The 25,885-nt window shown below is 36.2% G+C and overlaps 1 protein-coding gene across 1 annotated transcript in view; it reads left to right on the top strand.

Moving 5' to 3' along the window:
* baiap3 (BAI1 associated protein 3) overlaps positions 1 to 25,885 on the top strand; it is a 132,874-nt gene that overhangs the window by 23,564 nt on the left and 83,425 nt on the right. Inside the window, exons 2-3 of the mRNA XM_030140103.1 lie at positions 1,514 to 1,656; positions 24,913 to 25,000. Of these exons, the coding sequence (XP_029995963.1) occupies positions 1,523 to 1,656; positions 24,913 to 25,000 (222 nt within the window). The 5' untranslated portion in view covers positions 1,514 to 1,522. The remainder of the gene's footprint in view (positions 1 to 1,513; positions 1,657 to 24,912; positions 25,001 to 25,885) is intronic.

Genomic DNA, 25,885 nt, shown 5'->3' with positions numbered 1-25,885 from the left:
TGCAAGAAATAAGATGAAATTTGAGAGAAATACAATAAAATAAAAATAAAAGCAGTGCACATTAAAATATTTGATTATGCATAGAATTTTTGAAGTGCAAGAAATAAGATGAAATTTGAAATACAGTAAAATAAAAAATAAAAACAGAAATACAATAAAATAAAATAAAAATAAAAAACGCACATTCCTGGTTCCTGAATTGTGACCCCATTTTTATCTCCTTTCAAAGGCTAATGAGAATAAAAATGTTTTTAATTTGGTTTTAAATATATTCAGTGAACTGGCTTCTCTAATGTCTTTTGGAATTGTATTCCATAACTTTGGTGCATAGTTAGTAAAGGCTGCGTCCCCCATTTTCTTTGTAATATTTCTGGGAGTCGCTAGTAACCCTGAGTTTGATGACCTCAGTGTTCTAGTTTGTACATAAATAGAGGAATAGGAATAGAGAGAGTGAGCAAAAGGAATGGCCTGGGTATATGGGCTCTGCATCAAGTCAGCATAGGTAGACTGGCAGGAACTCAACAGGAAACCTTCAAAAAGAGCCATTTCAAACTAAAAATAAAAAAAGGTTATGGTCTTACCTTTATTTGTACATGAAATCCATGCGCAGATCCTGGTGAATTAAAGTGTATAAAAAAGAACGAAGAAGATTCCTTGATCCTCAGTGCCTTGCCATGTCTCCCTGTTGTGTGCGTGTGCGTGTGTAAGTGTGTTGGCGTGTGTGTGTGTGTGCGTGTCTAGTATGGAGGGTGGTAGGGAGGGGTTTTCTTTGTAATTGTTTTTCTGTTTTTATTGTGTAATTGTTTTTAATTCTGTAAAGCACTTTGTGTTGCATCTGTGCATGAAAAGCGCTCTATAAATAAAGGTTGATTGATTGATTGATTGATTATAAGCGCATGAATCTGTGGACTCACAGGCGCCGTCTATCATGAGGCAGGGGTACTGTTTGCCTCCCCTAGTAACTTTTTCACTGCGGTTTTATGATTAATCTGCGAGCCTAAACACATTACAGAAATACTTTCCATACGTTATGCAGATTATGGAAGGACAGAGCATATAATCAGAGTGTTTAAAAGCATTTTAACTGCGATATACAGAGGGACAGCGACACAATATTTTCATCGGGTACCAGCAGAGTTCATGAGGGGAGGAGACAGTTCTCCTGGAGGCACAGCACAGCGCTGCCTCACGGCGCATCTCCTCCCTGAATTTGAACGGAGCATGCGGAAATTCTGCTATTCTAATTGACAAAAAAAAATAAATAAAATAATAATAAAAACAATATTGGATTCGAACGGAAAATGAGTTTATAGGACATACCAGCTGACAACTATTAACATTTATTTTATTTTATAGTCAAGTTTTTTTTTCTTTTCAAGATTGACTGCCTCCTCTGACTGCACGTCACTGTATACACACACACATGCACACACATATACACACACCTCCACACTCAGTGAGGACTTCTGCATCTGCACCAACACTGACTCCATTCTTTTCTCCTCGCGTCCAGTGAAACATCATGTCGACGCTGCTGGACCTGAAGAGTAGTGTGCTGAGGCAGGTGCAGAGGAGCCAGTCCCTGAGGAGCCGGAGGGAGCCGCCGCCCGCCGCCAGCAGCCCCCTCACCCACTGTCCTGAGCCCTTTCCTCGCAGGTGAGTTGCTGATGTTCACACGTGACTTTGGGATGTGACATTCCTGAAAGTGTTGTTGCCTGTTGCTGCTACATTCAACATGTCATTCTTTATTTTATGTGTGTATTATTTTATTTTGCAGGGATTAGATGAAAATTTTAACCCATAAAGACCCAAACGGCCACTGGCGACCAAAACCATCTACTGTTTAACCCTTTAACCCAGTGGTTCCCAACTTTTTTTGGCTTGTGACCCCATTTTAACATCAAAAATTTCTGGCGACCCCAGACATTCAAAACGGAGACAGTTTTTTAGCTTACCGACCGACAGGCTGTAAGCTATTGTCGTCATACGGCGTCCGGCGTCATCGTCGTCTGTCGTCCGTTACAAAACTTTCAATTGTCTTCTTCTCCGAAACTACAATTCTGATTGACTTCAAACTTGGTATACAGCTTCTGTATGATGATGTCAACAAAAGTTAGTGAAATTATTTGGATCTGGATCTGATTCTGGATTTGAAGCGAGTTTGAAAAATGTCCCCATTATAAGAGATAGGAAGTGGGTTGATGCAATAACTCAGTAAATATAAATGGTATCCAGTGTAAATTTCTACAGTCCAGCCCTGATGGGGAGATGACCAAAATATAATGTCCACATGCTGATCAGGATCTTCTTCTGGATCCGGGAACTTACGGAAAATTTAACATGGGCTCTTATGGGGAAAAAATTTCAATCGTCTTTTTCTCCCAAACTCCAGTTCTGATTGACGTCAGACTTGGTATACAGCTTCTGTATGATGATGTCAACACAAGGTATTGAAATTATTTGGATCCGGATCTGATTCTGGATTTGGTGCGACTTTGAAACATTTTCCCATTATAACAGATAGGAAGTGGATTGATCCAATAAATCAATAAGTATCAATGATATGAAGTTGGAATTAGAATTTTTTACAGATCTGATTGGAATATGACCAAAACATGGGCTATTTCTGTAATATAATAAATACACAGAACTGGGTGATAATAAATGGCATCTGGATACATTTCCCAAAGCTTTTAATTTGGCCGGTAAGCTATAGGGCCATTGGTCCTATTTTTTATTAGAAAAGTGTTTGGTGTTTTAATTATGGTGAAATATATACTGAATCATTAAAAATATTTTTTATTAGTAATTTTTTTTTTTAATCAATTACTGGAAATTTCTTGCAACTCCATTTGAATTCCAGGTGACCCCATGAGGAATGGAAGTTTGACAGGTGGTTACTGAATAAGGCACTCAGAATGTACATCAATAAGAGATTTAGGATGTTGAACATAAACAGTGAACTGGAACACAGTGAACAACAAGTATTTGAATTGTGGCCCAGCAGTTTTTGTTTTGGGGCTCTTTTTTTTTCTAAGTCAGTCCAGCTGGATTTTGGCAACTGATTGAACTCAAAAAAGCAGTTAAATGCACAAAACTGGGTAAAAACCGTAAAAAAAACAAAACAAAATACTAATAATAAAGGAAAATCATGCACGTACCCCACTTTGGGAGCCCCTGACCTACATGATACAGTCAGTTTTTGGTGGACAGTCAGATTATGGGATGTTCCTAGTGCTCCTGTTTCCAAACTGGTGCATGACATCCACTTTATCCCACCTGAAAAAGTCCAAACCAACCTGTTAAATTGACCTAGTTTATCATTAGACAAAGTTTCAGAGCAGTTTGAGTCACACAGACATGCAGAAGTCAAGTTGTCTATTATACTACCATGTTTTCCAGCTACATGCAACATTCATATATAACTTGCCATTTAGAAACAGGTAATAGCTACAATAATTACAGTAATTTTTCTATGAACTGAAAGTGCAGTTAGTGTAACACCGAATGATAATGACAGCTTTTGGAAACGGTGGCACAAACACACACCATAGCTCATTTGTTGTCAACAGTGTGTTTTACTGCGGTTGGTGTTTATTACAGGGTTACAGTTGGCAGGTCAAGCACAAGCAACCCCCCCCCCCCCCCCCCCAACCCACCCCATCCCCCCAAGGACACATCAGCAGGACCATTACATGCACAGTCAGGCTCTAAGGGGACTTATAGTTCTGACATTTTCATTAGTTTTAGTTTTATTGAGCTGTGCAGTTTGTTTTTTGAGCTCAGTTTATTCCATTTACAAGTGTCTCACTGCAAAAATCCAAATCTGACCAAGTGTATTTTTCTAATTTCTAGTCAAAATATCTCCTCACACTTAAAATAAGATGTAATCACCTGAAGAGTAACTTGTAAGTGAGATGCAAGAACTTACTTTTAGATAACAGATCTTGAAAATCAAATCCTACCAAGATAATTTTCACTTTTTCCACTGGCAAATTTTTATGCTTGAATTTAGCAAACAAACCTTGAATTAGACAAAAAAAAAAAAAAAAAAATCTGCCGATGGAACAAATGAAAATTATCTTAGTGAGATTTCTTGAAATAAGATTTTCTAGACCTATTGTCTAAAAATAAGTTCTTATATCTCACTGAAAAGTTACTCTTTAATTGATTTTATCTTACTTTAAGTGTGATGACATATTTTGACTAGAAATGAGAAAACTACACTTGGTAAGATTTGGATTTTGGCAGTGCATTATTTCTGTCCATTGTCCATTTGCCCATTGTTGGTCCATATTCATTTAGATTCAAGAATGAACGGAAAAAATTTTGAGGTCAAAGGTCAAGGTGGCTGTGGTCTCACATATTACATATTTATATATGGGTGCTTCTATGAAACTGGGTTCATTTTGGTACCAGCTTTTCAGACCTGATAATAAAAGAGAAATGTAGACATATTTCCCCCCAGGATGTACCTAATGATGACCTCAAATAAATGCAAAAAAAATTCTACTCTTGGTCTGAGCCATCCCAAAATTAATGAATTTTTAATAAAATATTGGAGCCAAAAATAGGACCCAAATTGGGACATGAAAAGCTACCTAGGTGTCAGTGTATTTGATCTGGAAAATATGGCTGTAAATGGTCTTATATACTGCTATAAATAAAGACACTGTGTAAAATTTGATGATCCTAGTGGTTTTTCTAATCCAGACATGTGGGTTTTTCATGAATCTCAGTCTCGTGTGTAACCCATCGTGTCCACTGGAGTTACATGCAGAACCTGCCCATTTAAACACAAATAAATTGTGAGTAATTTTGCAACAGTGGTCATTTTTGTGAAACACTCTGCCTTGAGTAATTAGTTTTATTCCCAAAATGTACCTGTGAGCGAATAAAAATATATTTGAAAAAATAGTTGAGTGTAATTTTCGTGTCCTTTTTATCGTGTTACATGTGGATTTTTGTATAAAAATAATACAAAAATATGTTTTACCTAAAAAATGGTTTCTCTTTTATGTCAGTAACTATTTATTATTTTTAAAATAGACCCAAAGTGCTTCCAAACAAGCTTCATAACATTAGTCTACATCTGGTTTAAATTTTTAGCTCCTGTGTCCTGTTTTCAGGGACCAGTTTCATAGAAGCACCCGTATACTTTTTTGACAGAATTTGAAAATATAATAGAACAGAATAGAATAGAATGCCTTTATTGTCCTTGCACAACTATTCATTGACATTTTTGACAATGTTCTTCAGCTGTACACAAATAAATATGTCAAATGATAAATAAGTTCTGTCCCCATATGCATACATACATAAATAGTAACCATCACATAAATAAGTGGCAAATATGATTTGCAAATATTTGCCCCAAAGTTGATTTATTCTGACACACTATGATTAACACTGGTAAAAAACCTCAATTTCTGTTTCATTTTATTTCATATTACATTGTTGATTGTAGTTTTAGTAGTAGTTTTGTAGTTATTTTAATAATGATGATATTTTTCACTGCTTGTTTTCGTTTTTCTCTTGTTGTCCTTGCACACAACACTGTTTTTATTTAAAGCTGCACAAGTCAAAATACACTCCTTCGTTCTGCAGGATTTTTCTCTCAGTCCAAATTAAAATACTAAACATACATGCTGATGATCCCGTTTTGGGCATGTAAATGGAACTATTGTGCTGTTCTTCTGTCTAAGATTGTTATGATTGTTGATATTTGTATTATTATGTTTTGCTTGTTCACATATATGTTACATTTCATTGCATGTTTGGAATAAATCACTAAATCAAAATGATTGTCTGGAAAAGTGAAGCTGCTTTTCCAGGTTTTTGACAAAACTGTCTGATCAGCGATTGGTTATTACAGCTGTCAATCATATATTCAGCCCTCCTACTTGTCTGAAAATTCTTGTGGTTAGTAAAAAAAATCTCATAAAGTATATTTTTTACAGCCAACACTGGCAAAGAGTAGATGCAGAAGTACTACAGTCACTCATCCACTTGAATCAGAATATGCTCAAAGCCAAATGTAGATTTTTTTGCCCGATGACGTTAATAAATCAAGTACAACAGCTTTAAATGGGAATCTTCCTGCATCATAAAGGAGAGAAAATCAGTTTTTATGCATTCATACTGTATGCAGTGAGTGTGAGTGTATATACAGTAGTGTAGAGGATATAAATACATTCAGCCCTTTCCTCAGTGGATTTCAGTACAGCCTTTTTACATAAAGTGTTAAATAAAGCATCCGATAATATAAACAAAGCCCAGAAATTGACGTGAATCGTACAATCATCATACGAACAAAAGAAACAAAAGCTCTTTGTGCTTCAAGCTTAATTTGTATCCTCTCAGATGAAGTGGCCAAATTGTTCTTATGTGTAATATCTATTGTTAAGGCTTAAAAATGAAATAATGGAGACAAATGATGTGATTCACACAGAGATTTCCTCTGCTAAAGGGAGTGTTTTCACCCTGCTGTCACCAGTCCTTAGTCAAAGGGATTTTTTTTCTCAGCCTTGAGATGATTTTTGTTGTGATTTGGCAACACATGAATCAGCGGATCAGTAGAAAACCAAAACAGAGCTAATACTCTGACAAGATGTTGGCCGTATTTTAGTTCTGCAATTAAAACTCTCCACCTCCCAGATATAATTATTTGTCATAGAATTTTATTTCTACTGAACATCACTACAATTCTAAAGCTTGATAATATATTTGCTTTTTCAGCTTTATTTCCTAGAGCAGGGCTGTCAAACTCATTTTGGTTCAGGGGCCATATTTAGCCCAATTTGATCTCAAGCGGGCCAGACCAGTAAAATAATGACTTACTAACCTAGAAATAACGACAAATCCACGTTTTTGTTTTAGTCCAAAAATCCCCAATTAAATTATGAAAATATTTACATTTTACAAAAAAGATGTGAAGAACCTGAAAAAACAGAAATTTCATTTGAAAAATTAGTGCAATCTTAACAATATTACTTACTATTTATACATGTACATTACACACAATGATACATAATCATTTGGTAACAGGCGGAATATTGTTAAAATTTTGGATTTTGGAGCTAAAATTTGAACAATTTCTACAACAGTACATCTCTTATTATTAACACAACTACAGATCACAGAGGATCCATAAATGCACAAAACATATAGTAACAGGCAGAATATTGTTCAAATTGCACATTTGGGGTTGTTCATCTTTGTTTTTATTTATGTATTTATTTGCATTTTATTGTAAAAGAATACTTTTGTAAATGGTAATATTTTCACAGTGTAACGTTATTTTTTTCACTTCAATTTTTTCCACATAATTTTTCACAATGAAACTTTGTCGTTGTCATTATTTATTGGTTTTTGTGTTGTTATTTTTACTGTAGATCACATTGGTCTGTATGTGGAACCTGAACCAAAATGATTTGGACAACCTGGACTGTTCAGGTTAATTTGTGCACTTTCATCGTGCAGGGCCGGAATGGAACCTTTGGCGGACCAGATTTGGCCCCTGGGCCACATGTTTGACACCTGTGTCCTAGAGGAAGTGATTTACTGCATTTTGTACCTTGTTCTTAATTAGGGATCAACTGATATGGATTTTTTAGGGCCGATACTGATTTTTTTTTAAAAAATTTTATCAGTCTTAGCAGATGACTGATACGGGCTGCTGATTTCCTTCTCGAAGGCAATGATTTGTTTATTTATTTAGATCGATCGATCGATCGATCGATCGATAGATAGATACTTTATTCATCCCATAGGGAAATTTACAGGTTCCAGCAGTATCCACAAACTTAAAAAAACAAACAGTAGTGAAAAACACAATAGTAAAAACACAATCGTAAAAAACACTTTATTTATTATCGCAAGATGACATGAGAAGCCATTCCATAAACATGGTGATAAACATAAATATCATGTTGATTTACAGATATCTTCATTGTTATTATATATTACCGCTCTATCTTGTACTAAATTAAAAAATGATTCAGTTTCCTGGTGTGTCCACACATACTGTGATGTGTTTCTTGTAAAACTCTTCTTCTTCGCTTTTTGTAACATACGTCAACATCCTTTTTTTTTTTTTTTTTTTTTTTTTTTTCATGTGACTGTAGTTGCAGAAAAAGGTCTTTCCATTGCAGTTTTGCGTGACATACCAATTTTGCTACGCCTGAAAAACCCCCTCTTGCCAGCACAAAAGCTTTTCATCAAAAAATGAGAGTTTGGGCAAAATTGTCATTTTTCCACCAGGTAAATTTTTATGCGCAAGTTATATTCACACAATATGAGGGTCAATGGAAAAGCGACTAGTGATAACAAATGTTACGAGTCTCAATTTGAAAAAAACAAACAAAAAAAAAAACAAGCACCTATTGAACTTAAAACAATATTTAACAAATAGTAAAATGAGGTAGAAAGGTCAGGTAGAAGAAGTAATGTTGCATACAGTAGCATTTAACAGCTTAATTGTTGTTGACCTTTATTAAACATACATTCAAATAAAAACAAAACTAAAAGGGTTTAGTGCTCTTAATTCTACAAGTCATTTCTTTGAAAACAGGCACAACAAACCCCACCCCTCAAATGTATTGTAGATTATTTTGGCATCGATCCAGCTGATGTCGTCATGTCTATGCATGTGCTGATGTCAACATATCAGTTTCCTTTATATATGTGACAAGTTTGAAGTAAATTGAAACAAAATTGATGTTTTTATAGACATGTGAGATTTTGGCCTTTATAAGTAAATGGGGAAAAAAAAGAAATAAAAAAATCATAAAAAATGTTGAACTTTGACCTACTTTTCCCAAAATGTATTCACATCTATTCTGGGTCACTGGCAATCTATAAACCAAATTTGGTATAAATTCAACCAATAGTTTTACTGCTACAAACGTGTGAAATTTCGCCCATTATAAGTAAATGGGGGAAATAAAAAGATTTTAAAAATGAATAAAAAAAAAAAAAATTGGACTTTGACCTACTTTTCCCAAAATGCAATGAGATCTATTCTAGGTCACTGGTAATCTATAAACCCAATTTGGTATGAATTCAACCAATTGTTTTGCTGCTAGACAAATAAACAAAGATGGTTGTATGTATGTATATGTGTATGTGTGTGTGTGTGTGTGAGGGTGTATGTGTGTGTGTGTGTGAGGGTGTGCGTGTGTGTGTGTGTGTGTGTGTGGATAAGTCAGATTAATTACTTACAAAAGATCCAAGGGACTTGACTTCATATATTCTGCTGATTGGAAGCTAAAGGATAGACTGTTGTGTGGATTAAATACGTTATAGCTCCTCCCACTCTTTTTTTGAATATGCAAATGAAGTCATGTATATGTATACATTTTTCTTTTCCATAACTTCTTACTACCTGTTTTATTTCTAAGGACTAAGTAAGATTACTTTGTATTGTTGCATGTTCAAAATAAACTAAACTAAAAGAAAAACTAACAAAAAAAACCCCAAAACAAACCAAAAACAAAGCCCCTTGCTTCCCCTTTGAGGGGCAGTGTAATAATTATAGCATTGCACAAGGTAACAACAAGCAAGCAGCATAACATAGTGCACACTGTAATCTTAACTAAGCCTTCTTGGGGTTTATCTCATTTTTTTCCACCTTGTTAAAGTTTTTTTTAGAGGCTCTTTTGTTCCTTTCCTGCCTGGTAACATCAAATAAAGGAGCACAGGTAAAAATCACTTCGTGTTTTTTTTTTTTTTTTTTTCCTGCCTTGTTTTGAAGCCTCATCTGAAGCCAAAAGTAATAGTATGAACCTGAGGTTTCTATAGCAACCTAAACACTGGGCTGCTGATGTGAACGTATACTTGCAATGACGATCATGTCTATTTTTAACATGGAAGATAACCTCAGATGCTGTGTGGAACCTTAATCAATTTTAGATTAGAGAAATACAGAGGGTTTATTTTTGCGTCGTTTTATTAAATGTATAGTCTCGATACTGTCTCTGTTTATTTTAATGCTATGCCGTCAGAACCTCGTGCGTTATATTCATTAAAGAGTGATCTGAAGTGTCAGGATCATACCTTTTTTTTTTCTCATTTCCCATGCTAACCCCATGGTGCTGCAGCCTCCCCACTGATCCACGCTGAGATACTGACAGTGCACCTACATTGAGCCCTCATCATTAGAGGCAGGCTGTTGATCTTTGTTATCCATTCCGGCTACTGGCGACCTACCTGCACTCTCGCTCTAATTGAGAATTTGCAAATGAGGCCGGGTAGACTTCGCCAGCTCCACAGTCTGCAGATTTGGAGATGGTATTATAGTCAGCTGTCAGAGACCTGAGCAGGGTGAAGGTTAACTTTTTAATTCACTTGAAAAATTATTTATTTATCTGTGCCTTGGATGACAGTGAAGTCTGTGTAAATGCATATGACACTAATATAAAAGAGCCTGACTGATTGTAAAGCCCACAGGGATTTACATCAGAATTTATATTACGATTTGTTATTGTTTGCTTATTTCAAAAATGTCATCTCTGACGACTGCAGCTTATTTCATATTTCACACTTGATGTCTTTATGTTTTCAGTCTCCAGTGTTGTTAATGGATTTGGCTCATCAATGTCATTTTACTGAAGATTGTTTTGTAATTAATACAGAGTCAGCCATATTAATTTGCATACAGTGACATTAAATGGAAAGTCATTAAAGGTGAAGTAAACCATTCCAGTTGATATCTGAACTCAGCACATCCCTCCTGCTGATGCTCCGGCTTTAGATATCGCCAAGGCAGCAACACCTATAACTATTAAGTTGACCTGAAGATCCCAAGTCAAGTGCGCCTGTTGCCCCCGTATAAGCCTGTATAAGAGGAAGCAATTTTATAACTTGAAATTTTGGTGGAACATATTTTTTTCCATGTTGGCAAAAACTGTAAGTATGTAGATATGTAAAAATGCAATTCACATGATTGGGGTGAATCTGCAGAAATGGAACATGATGTGTGTTTGTTATTAGAGTATATAATCGCCTGTAAATAAGGACCAGTTTAAACCATGTTACTTTTTCACACCTTTTTTATGGTGTTTCTACTGTGTGAGAGCAGGGACCACCACATTATATTTATGTGGATGGATGGATGGATGGATGGATGGATGGGTAGGGTAGGGTAGATAGGATGGATGGATGGATGGATGGGTAGGGTCGGGTAGGGTATGGATGGATGGATGGATGGATGGATGGGGTAGATATTGTAGATTGGGTAGGATGGATGGATGGATAGGGTAGACTGGATGGATGGATGGATGGATGGATAGGGTAGGGTAGAATGGATGGATGGATGGATGGATGGGGTAGATATTGTAGACTGGATAGGATGGATGGATGGATGGATTGGGTAGGATGGATGGATGGATGGATAGAGTTGAAAGGGTAGATAGGAAGGATGGATGGATGGATGGATGGGGTTCAAAGGGAAGGAAGGATGGGGTAGTGTGGATGGATGGATGGATGGATGGATGGATGGATGAATGGATGGGGTAGTGTAGATAGGATGGATGGATGATGGATGGATGGATGGATGGATGGGGTAGATATTGTAGATTGGGATGGATGGATGGATGGATGGATGGATGGATAGGGTTGAAAGGGTGGATGGATGGATGGATGGATGGATGGGGTAGATGTTGTAGATTGGGTAGGATGGATGGATGGGGTAGACTGGATGGATGGATAGGGTAGGGTAGATTGGATGGATGGATGGGGTAGATATTGTAGATTGGGTAGGATGGATGGATTAGGTAGGATGGATGGATGGATGGATGGATTGGGTAGGATGGATGGATGGATGGAGTTGAAAGGGTAGATAGGAAGGATGGATGGATGGATGGATGGATGGGGTTGAAAGGGTAGGAAGGAAGGAAGGAAGGATGGATGGATGGGGTAATGTGGATGGATGGATGGATGGATGGATGGATGGATGGGGTTGAAAGGGTGGATGGATGGATGGATGGATGGATAGGGTTGAAAGGATGGATGGATGGATGGATGGATGGATAGGGTTGAAAGGGTGGATGGATGGATGATGGATGGATGGAGGGATGGATGGATAGGGTTGAAAGGGTGGATGGATGGATGGATGGATGGATGGATAGGGTTGAAAGGGTGGATGGATGGATGGATGGATGGATAGGGTTGAAAGGGTGGATGGATGGATGGATGGATGGATAGGGTAGATTGGATGAATGGATAGGGTAGGGGAGATAGGAAGGATGGATGGATGGATGGATGATGGATGGATGATGGATGGATGCTATTGACTATAAAAGAACAAAAGTTGAATGTAATTTCTTTAGTTCTATGGTGTTCTTTCATAGTGGTGTTTGTAGATGGTAGTAGACTGGCTGCTGTTGTCGTCTGTTTGTTAGTTAGTGTTGTACTGGTTCAGTCTACACCAGCCCAGTACACCACCAGTAGATGACTCTTGTTTTGAACTAGCCTAGCGTGTCAAACGATAATTCTCAAAACACAACTGTTCAGATGTTGAAAATAACTACACCGAGTGCAAAGCCACTTTTCTCTGGTGGAATTTTTTTTAACATAAATTATCTCTTAACATCTGATAAAAAAAAGACATAAAATAAAACAAAATAAAACCTAAATATGAAACAAAACAAAAAAACTGAGTTTCCAGCCTTGGGGGGGGGGGTTACACTAATGACATGCTCTCACAGTATAACCCAATACTGTCAAATATATCCAGGAGAGTTTGTTTTTTTTTTTTTTTTCCTTCCTCTCATCCTAGTAATGCCGTTTCTGTTGTATAATGACACTGAACTTCTCGTCTGATGAATAAAATATAAGGTGCACAGATCAGATGTTTGTTTCTAATACATCACAGTCTCTGTGTTGTCGCCGGGAATCATGGGATATCAGAGGCTTACGTTATCGTCGCCCTTTCCCTGTTTTTATAAAAGGGGGTCGGTCATTCAGTCGGCTATTGAACTGCGCCGTGAGGGAGCGAAAACTGCCAGACCAAACCGCGAACTCAGAAATACTTTCACACCAGGCTTCTGTTTTGTCTGCGAGTAGCTCTAACTTGGCCGCTGCTGTTCGACTCGTATGTCATTGAAAGCACCAAGATCCTATCAGAGCTTCTGAACACTCATTTCTTCTGTTTTGTAGCTTTATTAAACGTGTAATTAGAGTAACGCGGGCTGTTCTAAGTGTAATATTGACAAGGGATTCGTGTCGTGATAGGAGCCGGCGGCTGATATTACGCGCCGACAACTGTGATATATCAGATTAAGTAGTCGTCTTATTTTAGTGGAATGCATACAGACATCACATTGTGTTTCATGCTGCAGATGACGCTGATGTGCGCGATATTAATTACTATGTATGCGCTGCCATATTGTATTCAACTTCGGAGTGAGGGGTTGCTGTCACCTTCACACTTTCATAATTACCGATGTTTAAACACATAATTTCACAGATAAACCAAAGATCAGCCTGTTCGTGTCTTTATTTATGTTTTGTTTTTCATTCGTAGTCCACAGAGGAAAACATAATTGGAGTGTTTAAATGAATACAGAGAGTAAATTAGAATAAAATGACAGTAAAAAAAAAAAAAAAAGAAAAAAAAAAAGACTTGTTTCCTAGCAACATCGAATCAGTTTGTTATTCCGGTGGTGTGTATGTGTATGTGTGTATGAGAGGACGGAGAGTGAAAGGTTGAAAGATAATCATTTTTTTTTTTTTTTTTTTTTAGACATATCAAATCATTAGCGGCTGAATTTAAACCATTTATTTCTGGGTATAAACATGTTGTCCCCAAAGCTGGGAACAAAAGACCACAGACTGTCTTGACAAATCCTCAAGCTGTTTGAGTGACAGAAGAAGAGACAGATTTCTGGATCCCAGAATCCTTGAGACGACTGGAAACTGACGGGAGGGGAATTGAGTGTGTCATAATCAAAAGCACTACAATTAAATCGAGCTTATTTGTACATTATGCACAAATGAAAACAGTAAGCTCCCCCAAAAGTAGATCGCTATTAGTGGAACTGGCTTTGGTTTAAGGAGTCTTTCACAGAGGTTTCAGATTAGAATAACATCTCAGTTTGTGAACGTGTTTGTAAAAATATGAGAAAATAACCTTAATGCGTTACTGGGAATATTACACCAAAGGGAAACGACTAAACCCAAACCTACTGGTCTAAACTGTTTCATACCTGTTGATCCATTAATCCTATCAATAAGTGTGAAAAAATGGTGTAAAATACAGTTTTTCGTCTTTTCATGGTCGTCAGATGTGACCCATTTGGACGTTTAGAGGCTCTGTAGTTACCATGGAAACACCGTCATCTTCTACAACACTGATTCACCAGTAAAACCAATGGAGTTGGATCAGTGACAGTGGATGGAAACGCTGGGTTTATGTTGAGTTAATGATATCTTTGCTGAAAAGGTCAAATTTTCTTCAGTTTTATCTGTTGTAACTGTTTTTTTTTTGTTTGTTTTTTTTGTTTTTTTTAATTTATTTGCACAAAATAAAAACAGCAGTGGAAAAAAAACAACAACATTCAAACAAGTAACAAAATTGTGCAGGAGAAGTTAAAAGCCAAAAAAAAAAAAAAAAAGGCTTATATGAATACCTCCCCCGAAATGAACAATACACAAAAAAAGAATTAAAAAATACAATATAATTGAAATAATAAACTAAAGTAAAAACAATAAAAATGTAATCCACGTTACAAATCATCAAATACAAATCTGTCAATCAAAACTGTTAATTATATGAAAGGAAAATATCTGATTATTACTAAAAAAAAAATGCAAAATGCTCTGAGGATTATAATAGAATAAAGGGTAATAAATTACTTAAGAAAGGTTAAATGTTTGTCGTCTTTTCATGGTCATCAGATATGACCCATTTGGATGTTCAGGGACTCTGTAGTTACCGTGGAAACACTGTCATCTTCTACAACATTGATTCACCAGTAAAACCAATGGAGTTGGATCAATGACAGTGGATGGAAACACTTGGTTTATGTTGAGTTAATGACATCTTTGCTGAAAAAGTCAAATTTTTTTCAGTTTTATCTGTTTTAACGGTTAATTATATAAAAGGAAAATACCTGATTATTACTAAAAAAAAAATGCAAAATGCTCTGAGGATTATAATAGCATAAAGGGTAATAAATTGCTTAAGAAAGATTAAATGTTTGTCATCTTTTCATGGTCATCAGATATGACCCATTTGGAGGTTTAGAGGCTCTGTAGTTACCATGGAAACATCGTCATCTTCTACAACACTGATTCACCAGGAAAACCAATGGAGTTTGATCAATGACAGTGGATGGAAACACTTGGTTTATGTTCAGCTAATGATATCTTTGCTGAAAAAGTCACTTTTTCTTCTGTTTTATCTGTTTTGATATAATAACCTTTGAATTTACTTTGAGCTCTTATGAACATCTATGTGATCAGTTAATTATATATAGGAAAATACCTGATTATTACAAAAAAAAGCAAAATGCTGAGGATAATAATGAAATAACGGCTAATAAATCACTTAGAAAAGGTTAAATCTAGAGAAAAATGGTGTAAAATACAGTTTGTCATCTTTTCATGGTCATCAGATATGACCCATTTGGAGGTTTAGAGGCTTTGTAGTTACCATGGAAACACTGTCATCTTCTACAACACTGATTGACCAGTAAAACCAATGGAGTTTGATCAATGACAGTGGAGGGAAACACTTGGTTTATGTTGAGTTAATGACATCTTTGCTGAAAAAGTCAAATTTTCTTCAGTTTTATCTGTTTTAATAGAATAACCTTTGAATTTACTCTGAGCGATTATTAACGGTTAATTATATAGAGGAAAATACCTGATTATTACTAAAAAAAATTTCAAAATGCTAAGGATAATATTAAAATAAAGGGTAAGAAATCACTTAAGAACAGTTGAATGTAGACAAAATTGGGGTTAAATACATTTTGTCATCTTTTCATGGTCATCAGATGTGACTCATTTGGACATTCAGAGGCTCTGTAGTTACCATGGAAACACTGTCATCTTCTACAACATTGATTCACCAGTAAAAAAAAGTCAAATTTTCTTCAGTTTTATCTGTTTTGATATAATAACCTTTGAATTTACTCTGAACATTTATGAGCATCTACATGATCGGGTAATTATATGTAGGAAAATACCTGATTATTACAAAAAAATGCAAAATGCTGAGGATAACAATGAAATAACGGCTAATAAATCACTTAGAAAAGGTTAAATCTAGAGAAAAATGGTGTAAAATAGTTTGTCATCTTTTCATGGTCATCAGATGTGACCCATTTGGATGTTCAGAGGCTCCGTAGTTACCGTGGAAACACCGTCATCTTCTACAACATTGATTCACCAGTAAAAAAAGTCACTTTTTTTTTCCAGTTTTATCTGTTTGATACAAGAACCTTGGAATTTACTCTGAGCTTTTATGAACATCTGCATGATCAGTTAATTATATATAGGAAAATACATGAATATTACCAAAAAAATGCAAAATGCTCAGGATAATAATGAAATAACGGCTAATAAATCACTTGGAAAAGGTTAAATCTAGAGAAAAATGGTGTAAAATGCAGTTTGTCATTTTGTCATGGACATCAGATATGGACATTCAGGGACTCTGTAGTTACCATGGAAACACTGTCATCTTCTACAACACTGATTGACCAGTAAAACCAATGGAGTTTGATCAATGACAGTGGAGGGAAACACTTGGTTTATGTTGAGTTAATGACATCTTTGCTGAAAAAGTCAAATTTTCTTCAGTTTTATCTGTTTTAATAGAATAACCTTTGAATTTACTCTGAGCGATTATTAACGGTTAATTATATAGAGGAAAATACCTGATTATTACTAAAAACAAATTTCAAAATGCTAAGGATAATATTAAAATAAAGGGTAAGAAATCACTTAAGAACAGTTGAATGTAGACAAAATTGGGGTTAAATACATTTTGTCATCTTTTCATGGTCATCAGATGTGACTCATTTGGACATTCAGAGGCTCTGTAGTTACCATGGAAACACTGTCATCTTCTACAACATTGATTCACCAGTAAAAAAAAGTCAAATTTTCTTCAGTTTTATCTGTTTTGATATAATAACCTTTGAATTTACTCTGAACATTTATGAGCATCTACATGATCGGGTAATTATATGTAGGAAAATACCTGATTATTACAAAAAAATGCAAAATGCTGAGGATAACAATGAAATAACAGCTAATAAATCACTTAGAAAAGGTTAAATCTAGAGAAAAATGGTGTAAAATAGTTTGTCATCTTTTCATGGTCATCAGATGTGACCCATTTGGATGTTCAGAGGCTCCGTAGTTACCGTGGAAACACCGTCATCTTCTACAACATTGATTCACCAGTAAAAAAAGTCACTTTTTTTTTCCAGTTTTATCTGTTTTGATACAAGAACCTTGGAATTTACTCTGAGCTTTTATGAACATCTGCATGATCAGTTAATTATATATAGGAAAATACATGAATATTACCAAAAAAATGCAAAATGCTCAGGATAATAATGAAATAACGGCTAATAAATCACTTGGAAAAGGTTAAATCTAGAGAAAAATGGTGTAAAATGCAGTTTGTCATTTTGTCATGGACATCAGATATGGACATTCAGGGTCTCTGTAGTTACCATGGAAACACAGTCATCTTCTACTACATTGATTCACCAGTAAAACCAGTGGAGTTGGATCAATGACAGTGGATGGAGGTGCTTGTTTTTACGTTCTGGTATTGATATATTAGCTGAAAAAGTCACTTTTTCTGTGTTTCTGTTATAAGAATCCTCAACTTGTGCATGATCAGTGAATTAAATACAGGAAAATACATGATTTTCACTGGAAAAACATGAAAATAAAGAGGGTAAAATTACAATAAATGGTGATAAATTCATTAAAAAAGGTTAAATAGAGAGAAAAATTCATTTGAGAACTGCCATAAACGCAGCTCTGGGTCTTTATGGGTTAAATTTTTTTATGGGTTATATTTTGCACAGATTCTGGAACTGTCAGACAGATTTCACCTGTATTAATAAATGTAATTCCCTGTAACCCTTCATCTGAAGTTTTCCTGGATCTAATGCTTGTAGAAACCTGACCAGCTCTCCCAGCATGACTACCATTAGTCTTCATCAATACCTCAGGGGTTTGCCATCCTCTCTCCCTCCATGGCGAAAGTCAGTGGGTGCTGGGATGGGCTGCCATAAGCCCGCTGTGCTGTGATGAGATGACGCTAATAAAGGAGCGTGACGGGGTCTCTATGGACGGCTCTTCTGCATAATGTGACGGGGTTGGCTGAGAGATGAAGCAGACAGAAACAAGAAAAGACTGGAGGGATGGGTGGGTGGGTAGGTGAGGGGGGGTGGTGGTGGTGGGAAGAAGGGGTGGGGTGGGGGTGGGGGGCAGATCGACAGCTCGCCAGATCCCTACGGTTCTGCTACAGCTCACATTGGAGGAGCTGCCCGGCCCGGTGATTTCCATACAGTCTGGGATGAAGGTACCCGGTGAGAGTTTTGGGAGGGGATAGAGATGAGGTGAAAGTGAGAGAGGTGGTGGGGGGGTAGTGGGGGGTTGGGGGGGGATTCCCAAGGTATTCAGCCAGTTACTCACGCCCTGGATGTGGCTGTATCACCATGACAACCGGGGCTGGAGGGAAGCTGGGGATTCACTCACACCTGGAGGAAACAGAAAACATCATTTGCATTTTGCACACAGCCCTGCTAATCATTGTAGATTAACACGGTTCACGCAAAGTGCAGACATGTCGAATATTTTCACCGAGATAAGACATTGTAGTGTCTGCTAATGAAGAGATGAATCGCAAGGAATGGAGTCGAGGGAAACATGACCGTTAACTAGCTGCCGAGTAATGCACTGACTCTTTTTATTTTTGGTCAAAGCTCTTACTAATGACTGTTACACACCTACTAGGGCTTTAAGGAGCAGTTTTCCCTCAACTACCTCATAATTACTGCCTCTGTAACGATATTAGGGAAGTTGTTGCATATGAATTATGATGCTAATTAGGGATGGGAATCATTAAGAATTTAACGATTCCGATTCAATTATCGATATTGCTTATCCAATTCCTTATTGATTCTCATTGGGTGAGGGAATAAAACAGTACAAACGGGTGTGTTTGCATTAACTGTCATTTATATTTCCATCTCTGCACAGAAAACATAACATATACAGTATGTACAAATAATTATAATAGCTGATGCCGGACCAGTTCCGGTTCGGGGGGGGGGGTTATGTACAGTGAAAGTGAAACTAAAGACGCTTTACTAATTCCTCTATTGCCGCATTTCTACTACGTGGAACCGGTTTGACTTGGCATGGCTTGCCTCCCGTTGTTGTGCACCTCATTTCCTTTCCCTTCTTACTTTCGGAAACTTGTATTTGAGGAGTTACGATGTTTGTTGCCCGCACCGGAACCAGAACTGGAACCGGCCCGGCGTTCACTCTGCTGCTACATTCACAAACGCTGCCAAGTAACGTATCAAATATGTGACATTCCTGTAAATGAATCACATGCTGTGGACAAACGTTTGAGGATATTGGAGGGATTCCACCCTTTTGAAGAAATGGAAGCTTTGACAGTGTTCAAAGTAAGTGGACCTAGTGTCGTCTTTTTAGACCGTTTCTGCCTCAACACCATGTTGGCTACGTTCTGACCAAAACAATGCAGCGTACGTGTGACGTCATCGCACATGCGCAACGAAGGTGGAATCGATAAGTAGAATCGTTAAGCAGGCAGGCAAACGATTCCAATGAATCGAGCTACTGGGAACCAGTTCTCAAAAAGAACCGGTTCTCAATTCCCATCCCTGATGCTAATATACAGAGGTGTGACGATACACTCAGCTCACAAGACGATACGATACACGATACTCGGCCTGATCACAATCAAGGTGTACAAGTAGATTTGCATCAGTTATTAATCAGTATTGCAAAACGATACCCCCAAAACAATTCGCAAAATGTTTCTTCGGCCATCTTATTACTAGATCTTGCAATCCTCCAAATTTGAAGAAAATCAGATAAAAACTGATAAAATGGTGACCCAATGAGCAAGAAAACATGTGCATAATTTTATTGTTATAAGAGAGCAAAATTATCGTACATAATGTTTTGTAACACAATAAATAATTACTACTCAACTCCTGTGTCTTTTTTATTACAAAATACACACATCACATTGCTTTTCATTTATTGATCATTTTTGTTGAACAGCTGTTTGATTATCAATTCTTATTTTCAGTATTAAGACAATCAACTATTTTGTTCTGAAAACCCTTCTTTTACAGCCCTTTAGTTGTAATAATAGAATGGGAACCTGTTATTTCAGTATTATTATGACTAAATATGCACAACTAGACAGATTTTGGTATGCTCCCTGGCTGCAGAAAATTTGGTAACAATGTGTCAAACGGATGTTTACGTCCAACCGCATGTTTTCAATGGTGCGTTGTTCACCAAAATTCATGTAGTGTCTGTACACCAATATACTTCCATCAATAATATGGCGTATATGCCTTATAGATATATTGTTATAACTTGTTCACAAATGTTTATTTCCTCCTGTACCAGAAGACTTAGTTACAGATCTAACAGATGTGACCATGTGGTAAGCCAGATTTCCATTCCAGTCTTGTAGAGTCCGTACACCAAGTAGTGTCCGTACACCATATTCAAAATAAATGGGTCTAATTTTATTGTTTCTGTCAATATATGGAATTTTTCAGCACGCATCTATGCAATAAACAGTGCATGATTATCCTGAGTGCTGAAACATTTGTATATCTTTGTAGGCATTAAATATGGAGGCTATTAGGCTATAGTGTCCGTACACCCAATAATTTCTGATTTGACAGGGGTACAAGCCTGTGACATTTTTAGTAGACACCATGATACAAAAATATTTTGGACTTAAATATCAGACAAATAATATGTCCTGTCTGATTTTTTGATAGAGCATTATTATTTTTTATCTATATGTGCACCCTTTCTGGTACCCTTGATTGTGATCAGGCTGTACAGGGTTCATGAGAATGAGATGATATTTCACATTATTTTTAAGGAAACTAAAATGACAAAATATTCAACTGGACGAACAGACTTTTTTTTATTTTAACAGTTACAAAACAATGTAGGTGCAGTTTGAAATGTTTTATAACTTGCATCCGTGTATGAGCTAAGCTAGAGCTTTTAACGTTGAAGTTCTTTCCACAAATAAAATTAAATATTTCATTTTTTAAAGTGCAAACAATGTGCAAAATTGTAAAATGGCCTCATATCCACTGCAATGAAAACGCTGATGATTCTCGTTATTGACGTGGCTGTGGTGCTTAGCTCTGGGAGTTTAAGTACAAAGGCATCTGTCAGTGTTGTCTGGCCTTTAGCTGTGTTCATCACAGGTGCAGTGGATTTTAGAAGTGAGCTGTGGTGGTTCTGTATGTGTCTTTACATAGTGCTCATGTTAGCTGTGGTGTACAGTACTATTTTCTTACAGTGCTTACATATTGTCCGTGTCTTGTCTGTCACTCGGTTGCCGTGTATTATTTCCAGGCGCGCCTGCAGTGAAATTGTGAGGCACGCATGGACCGCACAGTGGGGATCTCGTGGCACGAGATCTCGTCACACTACTAACAACTAAAATGCTTTGCTTATGATTGGACTAGTGCCATAAGAAGAGTCATTTTCTCTTTGGTACTTAACGTCCTGCCTACATTAACATGAATATAGTGCAAAACTGAAAATTTGCCACTGTGCATTGGCCTCTTCTCCACATGCAAAGTGAAGATTTTGAAGAACTTATGTTTCATGAGCCCTACCAGTCGACCCTTCTCTAAGTCCCTTCTTGAAACAACTAATATACAATCTGTGCAACTGTAACTTGGCACAGGATATATGACAAACTATCAGAACAAGTGAAGGCTTAACCAGTGTATGCATGCATTTCACTGATATAAACATTTATATACATGATTAATGAATGAATACTGTGTATTATTTATCAAATAGAATCATCAAATCACTGTACTTAGAGTCATTATTTAATTTAATGTAGCTAAAAGTGCCTATAAGGACTCATAAGGAGTTATATATATATATATATATATATATATATATATATACAATTTTTATTTATTTATTTATTTTTTTAGTGTGTTTAGAATGGAAGCAGGTATGGTGTGTTTTAAGTTCAGAGAAGGGTGTCATTTTTTTCTTTTCTTAAATTTCTTAGTTATCACTTTGCATCTAAACCTGAAACACAGTCTCTCCTGTTGTACTCATAGTATCATATTTCATGGTATTTGTGGTTTAAAACAGCTGGAATTTTGTTTTTGTTTTCTGTATGGAGAAACATATCCATGAGAGCAGATATGTATGTCTTAAATAACAGAAGACAAAATTAGAATTGTTAATAATGCCTAGTTATCTGTAAAATATGTTTTCAGAATAATATCCTCATATTATGTGTCCCCCATGGCATCTAATTTAAGAATAAATCTGACCAGCGGCTGATGGTGCTCTCAACTATGCATATAATGTTTGTCTTTTTAAAACATAATTTTACTAAACAAACCAAGTCACAGTTTGTGTTGAAGGTAGTAAAATGACATGTAGTATAGTGTGAAATGCCTCTGTGAACTACATGTGTCATCACATACTGTATAATACAAGTCACCAACAGCCACCAACACCAAAGTAACTGGTGTCTCCTCATGTTGGATCTCATTCTCAGACACTCAAGAAATTACTACAAGTCTGAGCATGTTGGAGGTGCAGAGACATCTTCAGTGACTTGTCGGTTATCATCGACTTAAGTGTAATTTTTTTGTTCAGAATAAGGTCCCACAGGACTCCAACTCTAATAATTAATAACACCCAAAAAACACCTCTTGCCAGCGCAAAAACTTTTAATAAAAAAACAAGAGTTATGGAGAAATTGTCAGTTTTCCTTTAGGTAAATTTTTATGCGCAAGTTATATTGATGCAATTTGAGGGTCAATGGAAAAGTGACTGGTGATAACAAATGTTACGAGTCTCAATTTTTTTTTTTAAAAAGAGAGAAACATTTATTAAAGTTAAAACAATACTTAACAAATAGCAAAAATAGGTAGAAAGGTGAGGTAGAAAAAGTAATGTTGCATACAAAATCATTTAATAGCTTAATTTATGTTGAACTTGATCAAACTTACAGTCAAATAAAAACAAAACTCTGCCCTTAATTCTACAAGTAATTTCTTTGAAAATAAATATTTAACCATAAATAAAACAAGTGGTTCCAGGCACAACAAACCCCGCCCCTCGTACGTAGTGTAGCTCATTTTGGCATCGATCCAGCTGATGTCATCATGTCTATGCGTGTGGTGGTGTCTGCATAGACGTAAACAGCATAGACAAATTTTACCCATTATGAGTAAATAGGAGAAAAAAAAGATTAAAAATTCATCAAAAACTTGAACTTTAACCTACTTTTCCCAAAATGTAAGCACATCTATTCTGAGTCACTGGAAATCTATAAACCCAATTTGAGATAATTTCAACCAATAGTTTTGCTGCTAAAGAGTATAGATAAATGAAAACAAGTGGTGCTAGGCACAACAAACCCCGCCCCTCGCACATATTATATTTTATTTTTTTTCCAAATTTATCGAAAATATATGTGTATACAAACCATCAAGAAATTTTGGACAAACATCAAGATGTGAAAAGGAAAAATCATCCAAACAAATAAACTAACATCATGCAAAGGCTTACAGACACAAAGAACACAAGACAAATAATGATAATAATAATAATAATTTAAAATAGAAATATCAAAAAAAAAAAATTAAACATAACAGAGTCAATTCAGTTTGTTCCGCATTTTTTGGATAAAGACAATATTTCAAACAAGTGGTTCCAGGCACAACAAACCCCGCCCCTGCACGTATTGTAGCTTATTTTTGCATCGATCCAGCTGATGTCAGCATATCAATTGCCGCTGTATATGTGCCAAGTTTGAAGTAAATTGAAACAAAATCGATGTTTTTATAGACGTGACGTGTCGCCCATTATAAGTAAATGGGAGGAAAAAAAAAGATTCAAAAAATTCATACAAATTTTGAACTTTGACCTACTTTTCCCAAAATGTAATTACATCTGTTCTGGGTCACTGGTAATCTACAAACCCAGTTTGGGATGTAATGAACCAATAGTTTTGCTGCTACAGACATGTGAAATTTTGCCCATTATAAGTAAATGGGGGCCAAAAAAAAAGGTTTAAAAAATTCATAAAAATTGAAACTTTTACCTATTTTTCCCAAAATGTAATGAGATCTATTCTGGGTCACTGGCAATCTATAAACCAAATTTGGTATGAATTGAACCAATAATTTTTGCTGTTAGAGTGTTAAATAAATAAATAAATAGTACCCCTTGCCTCCCCTTTGGGGGACGAGGTAATAATAATAATAATAATAATAATAATAATAATAATAATAATAATAATAATAATAATAATAATAATAGAATGTTCCTGATATTTCTGCCAATAAGCTACCAGTTCATGGTGAATATGTACATGAGTCCAGTACTGCCGTTAAAACAGACACAGTTCATTTCCATCGTCTTTATTGACAGCTGCTCTTCCAAAGTGTTTTCTACAAACAGGAGGCAGTGTGATCCAACCAGTGTTCTCAAATGCCACTGTGTGTTAATCACTTCACAACAAAAAAATATTTAGATGTCAGACTAATGAGATAATGTTTTTCTCAGTTTGTCAAACACTTCACCTCAGTGCTCCTTAAATGTATTTTTGGAGACAAATGGATCTTATGAGTCTGTTCTTGTTGTTGGCAGGATTTCAGAGGAGAGCGCAGAGTTCTTTGAGCGTATGAACGCCGTCCTGCAGAAACAGGAGAACATGCTGCGTGCTGCCCAGGCTGAGGTAACCCCTACTCAACCTCCACCTTTCCATCTGTACAGTTAAAGCACATACATGTAGCTGTTAGGTCTGAGCGCTGTCATTCAGCCCACCACAGTCGCCAGTATGACGTCTGGAGACAGACGGGCCAGGTTGCGGAGGGCGCTCTGAAGGCTGGAAGCTCAGCTGTGACAAACTGCTGTCGATGGCTATGTTCAGCTCGTCCTGCTGCCAGTGCCAAGAATGTGTTTACAGTGTGCTTGTTCAAAGCACTTGAAGACACACACCATCAATGAAGAACTGCATGACAGTGGATCAATTTATGGATGCATTCGTGTGTTTTTATCACAGACTGTTTTAACCCTTTATAGGGCGCTCTGAGAAATACTCTGAAATTCAAAATTTCAACCTCAGTGTGTTATTGTAGGACCTACCAAGACTTTATTGCTTTTGTGAAATTTTTCACATTTTTTTATTATGTAGAAAATTAAGTTCAATGAAGTTACCATATTTGGTTCCTTACATGTCAGTGGTAAAAAAAGAAATTCAAAAAGTATATTTATTTATTTAACCTTTATTTAAAGGTAGAGCAGGAGATGTTTTCTGGAGCATTTTTTACTATATTGCTTAAAATCCCCTTCACACTCTGATTGGAACCAAATAATTAAATGCTCTAACACAAAAATAGTATTGTATTTTAGTATTGTAGCTTATTTTGGCATCGATCCAGCTGATGTCATCATGTCTTTGATATGCTGACATCAGCACACACAATTGCCTCTATATATGTGCCAAGTTTGAAGTAAATTGAAACAAAATTGATGTTTTTATAGACATTTGAAATTTCAGCCATTATAAGTAAATGGGAGAAAAAAATATTTTTAAAAAATCATATAAAATTTGAACTTT

This window comes from Sphaeramia orbicularis, chromosome 8, assembly GCF_902148855.1.
Source record: "Sphaeramia orbicularis chromosome 8, fSphaOr1.1, whole genome shotgun sequence".
NCBI classification, from domain to species: domain Eukaryota; kingdom Metazoa; phylum Chordata; class Actinopteri; order Kurtiformes; family Apogonidae; genus Sphaeramia; species Sphaeramia orbicularis.
This window is presented reverse-complemented; position numbering and strand designations above follow the sequence as displayed.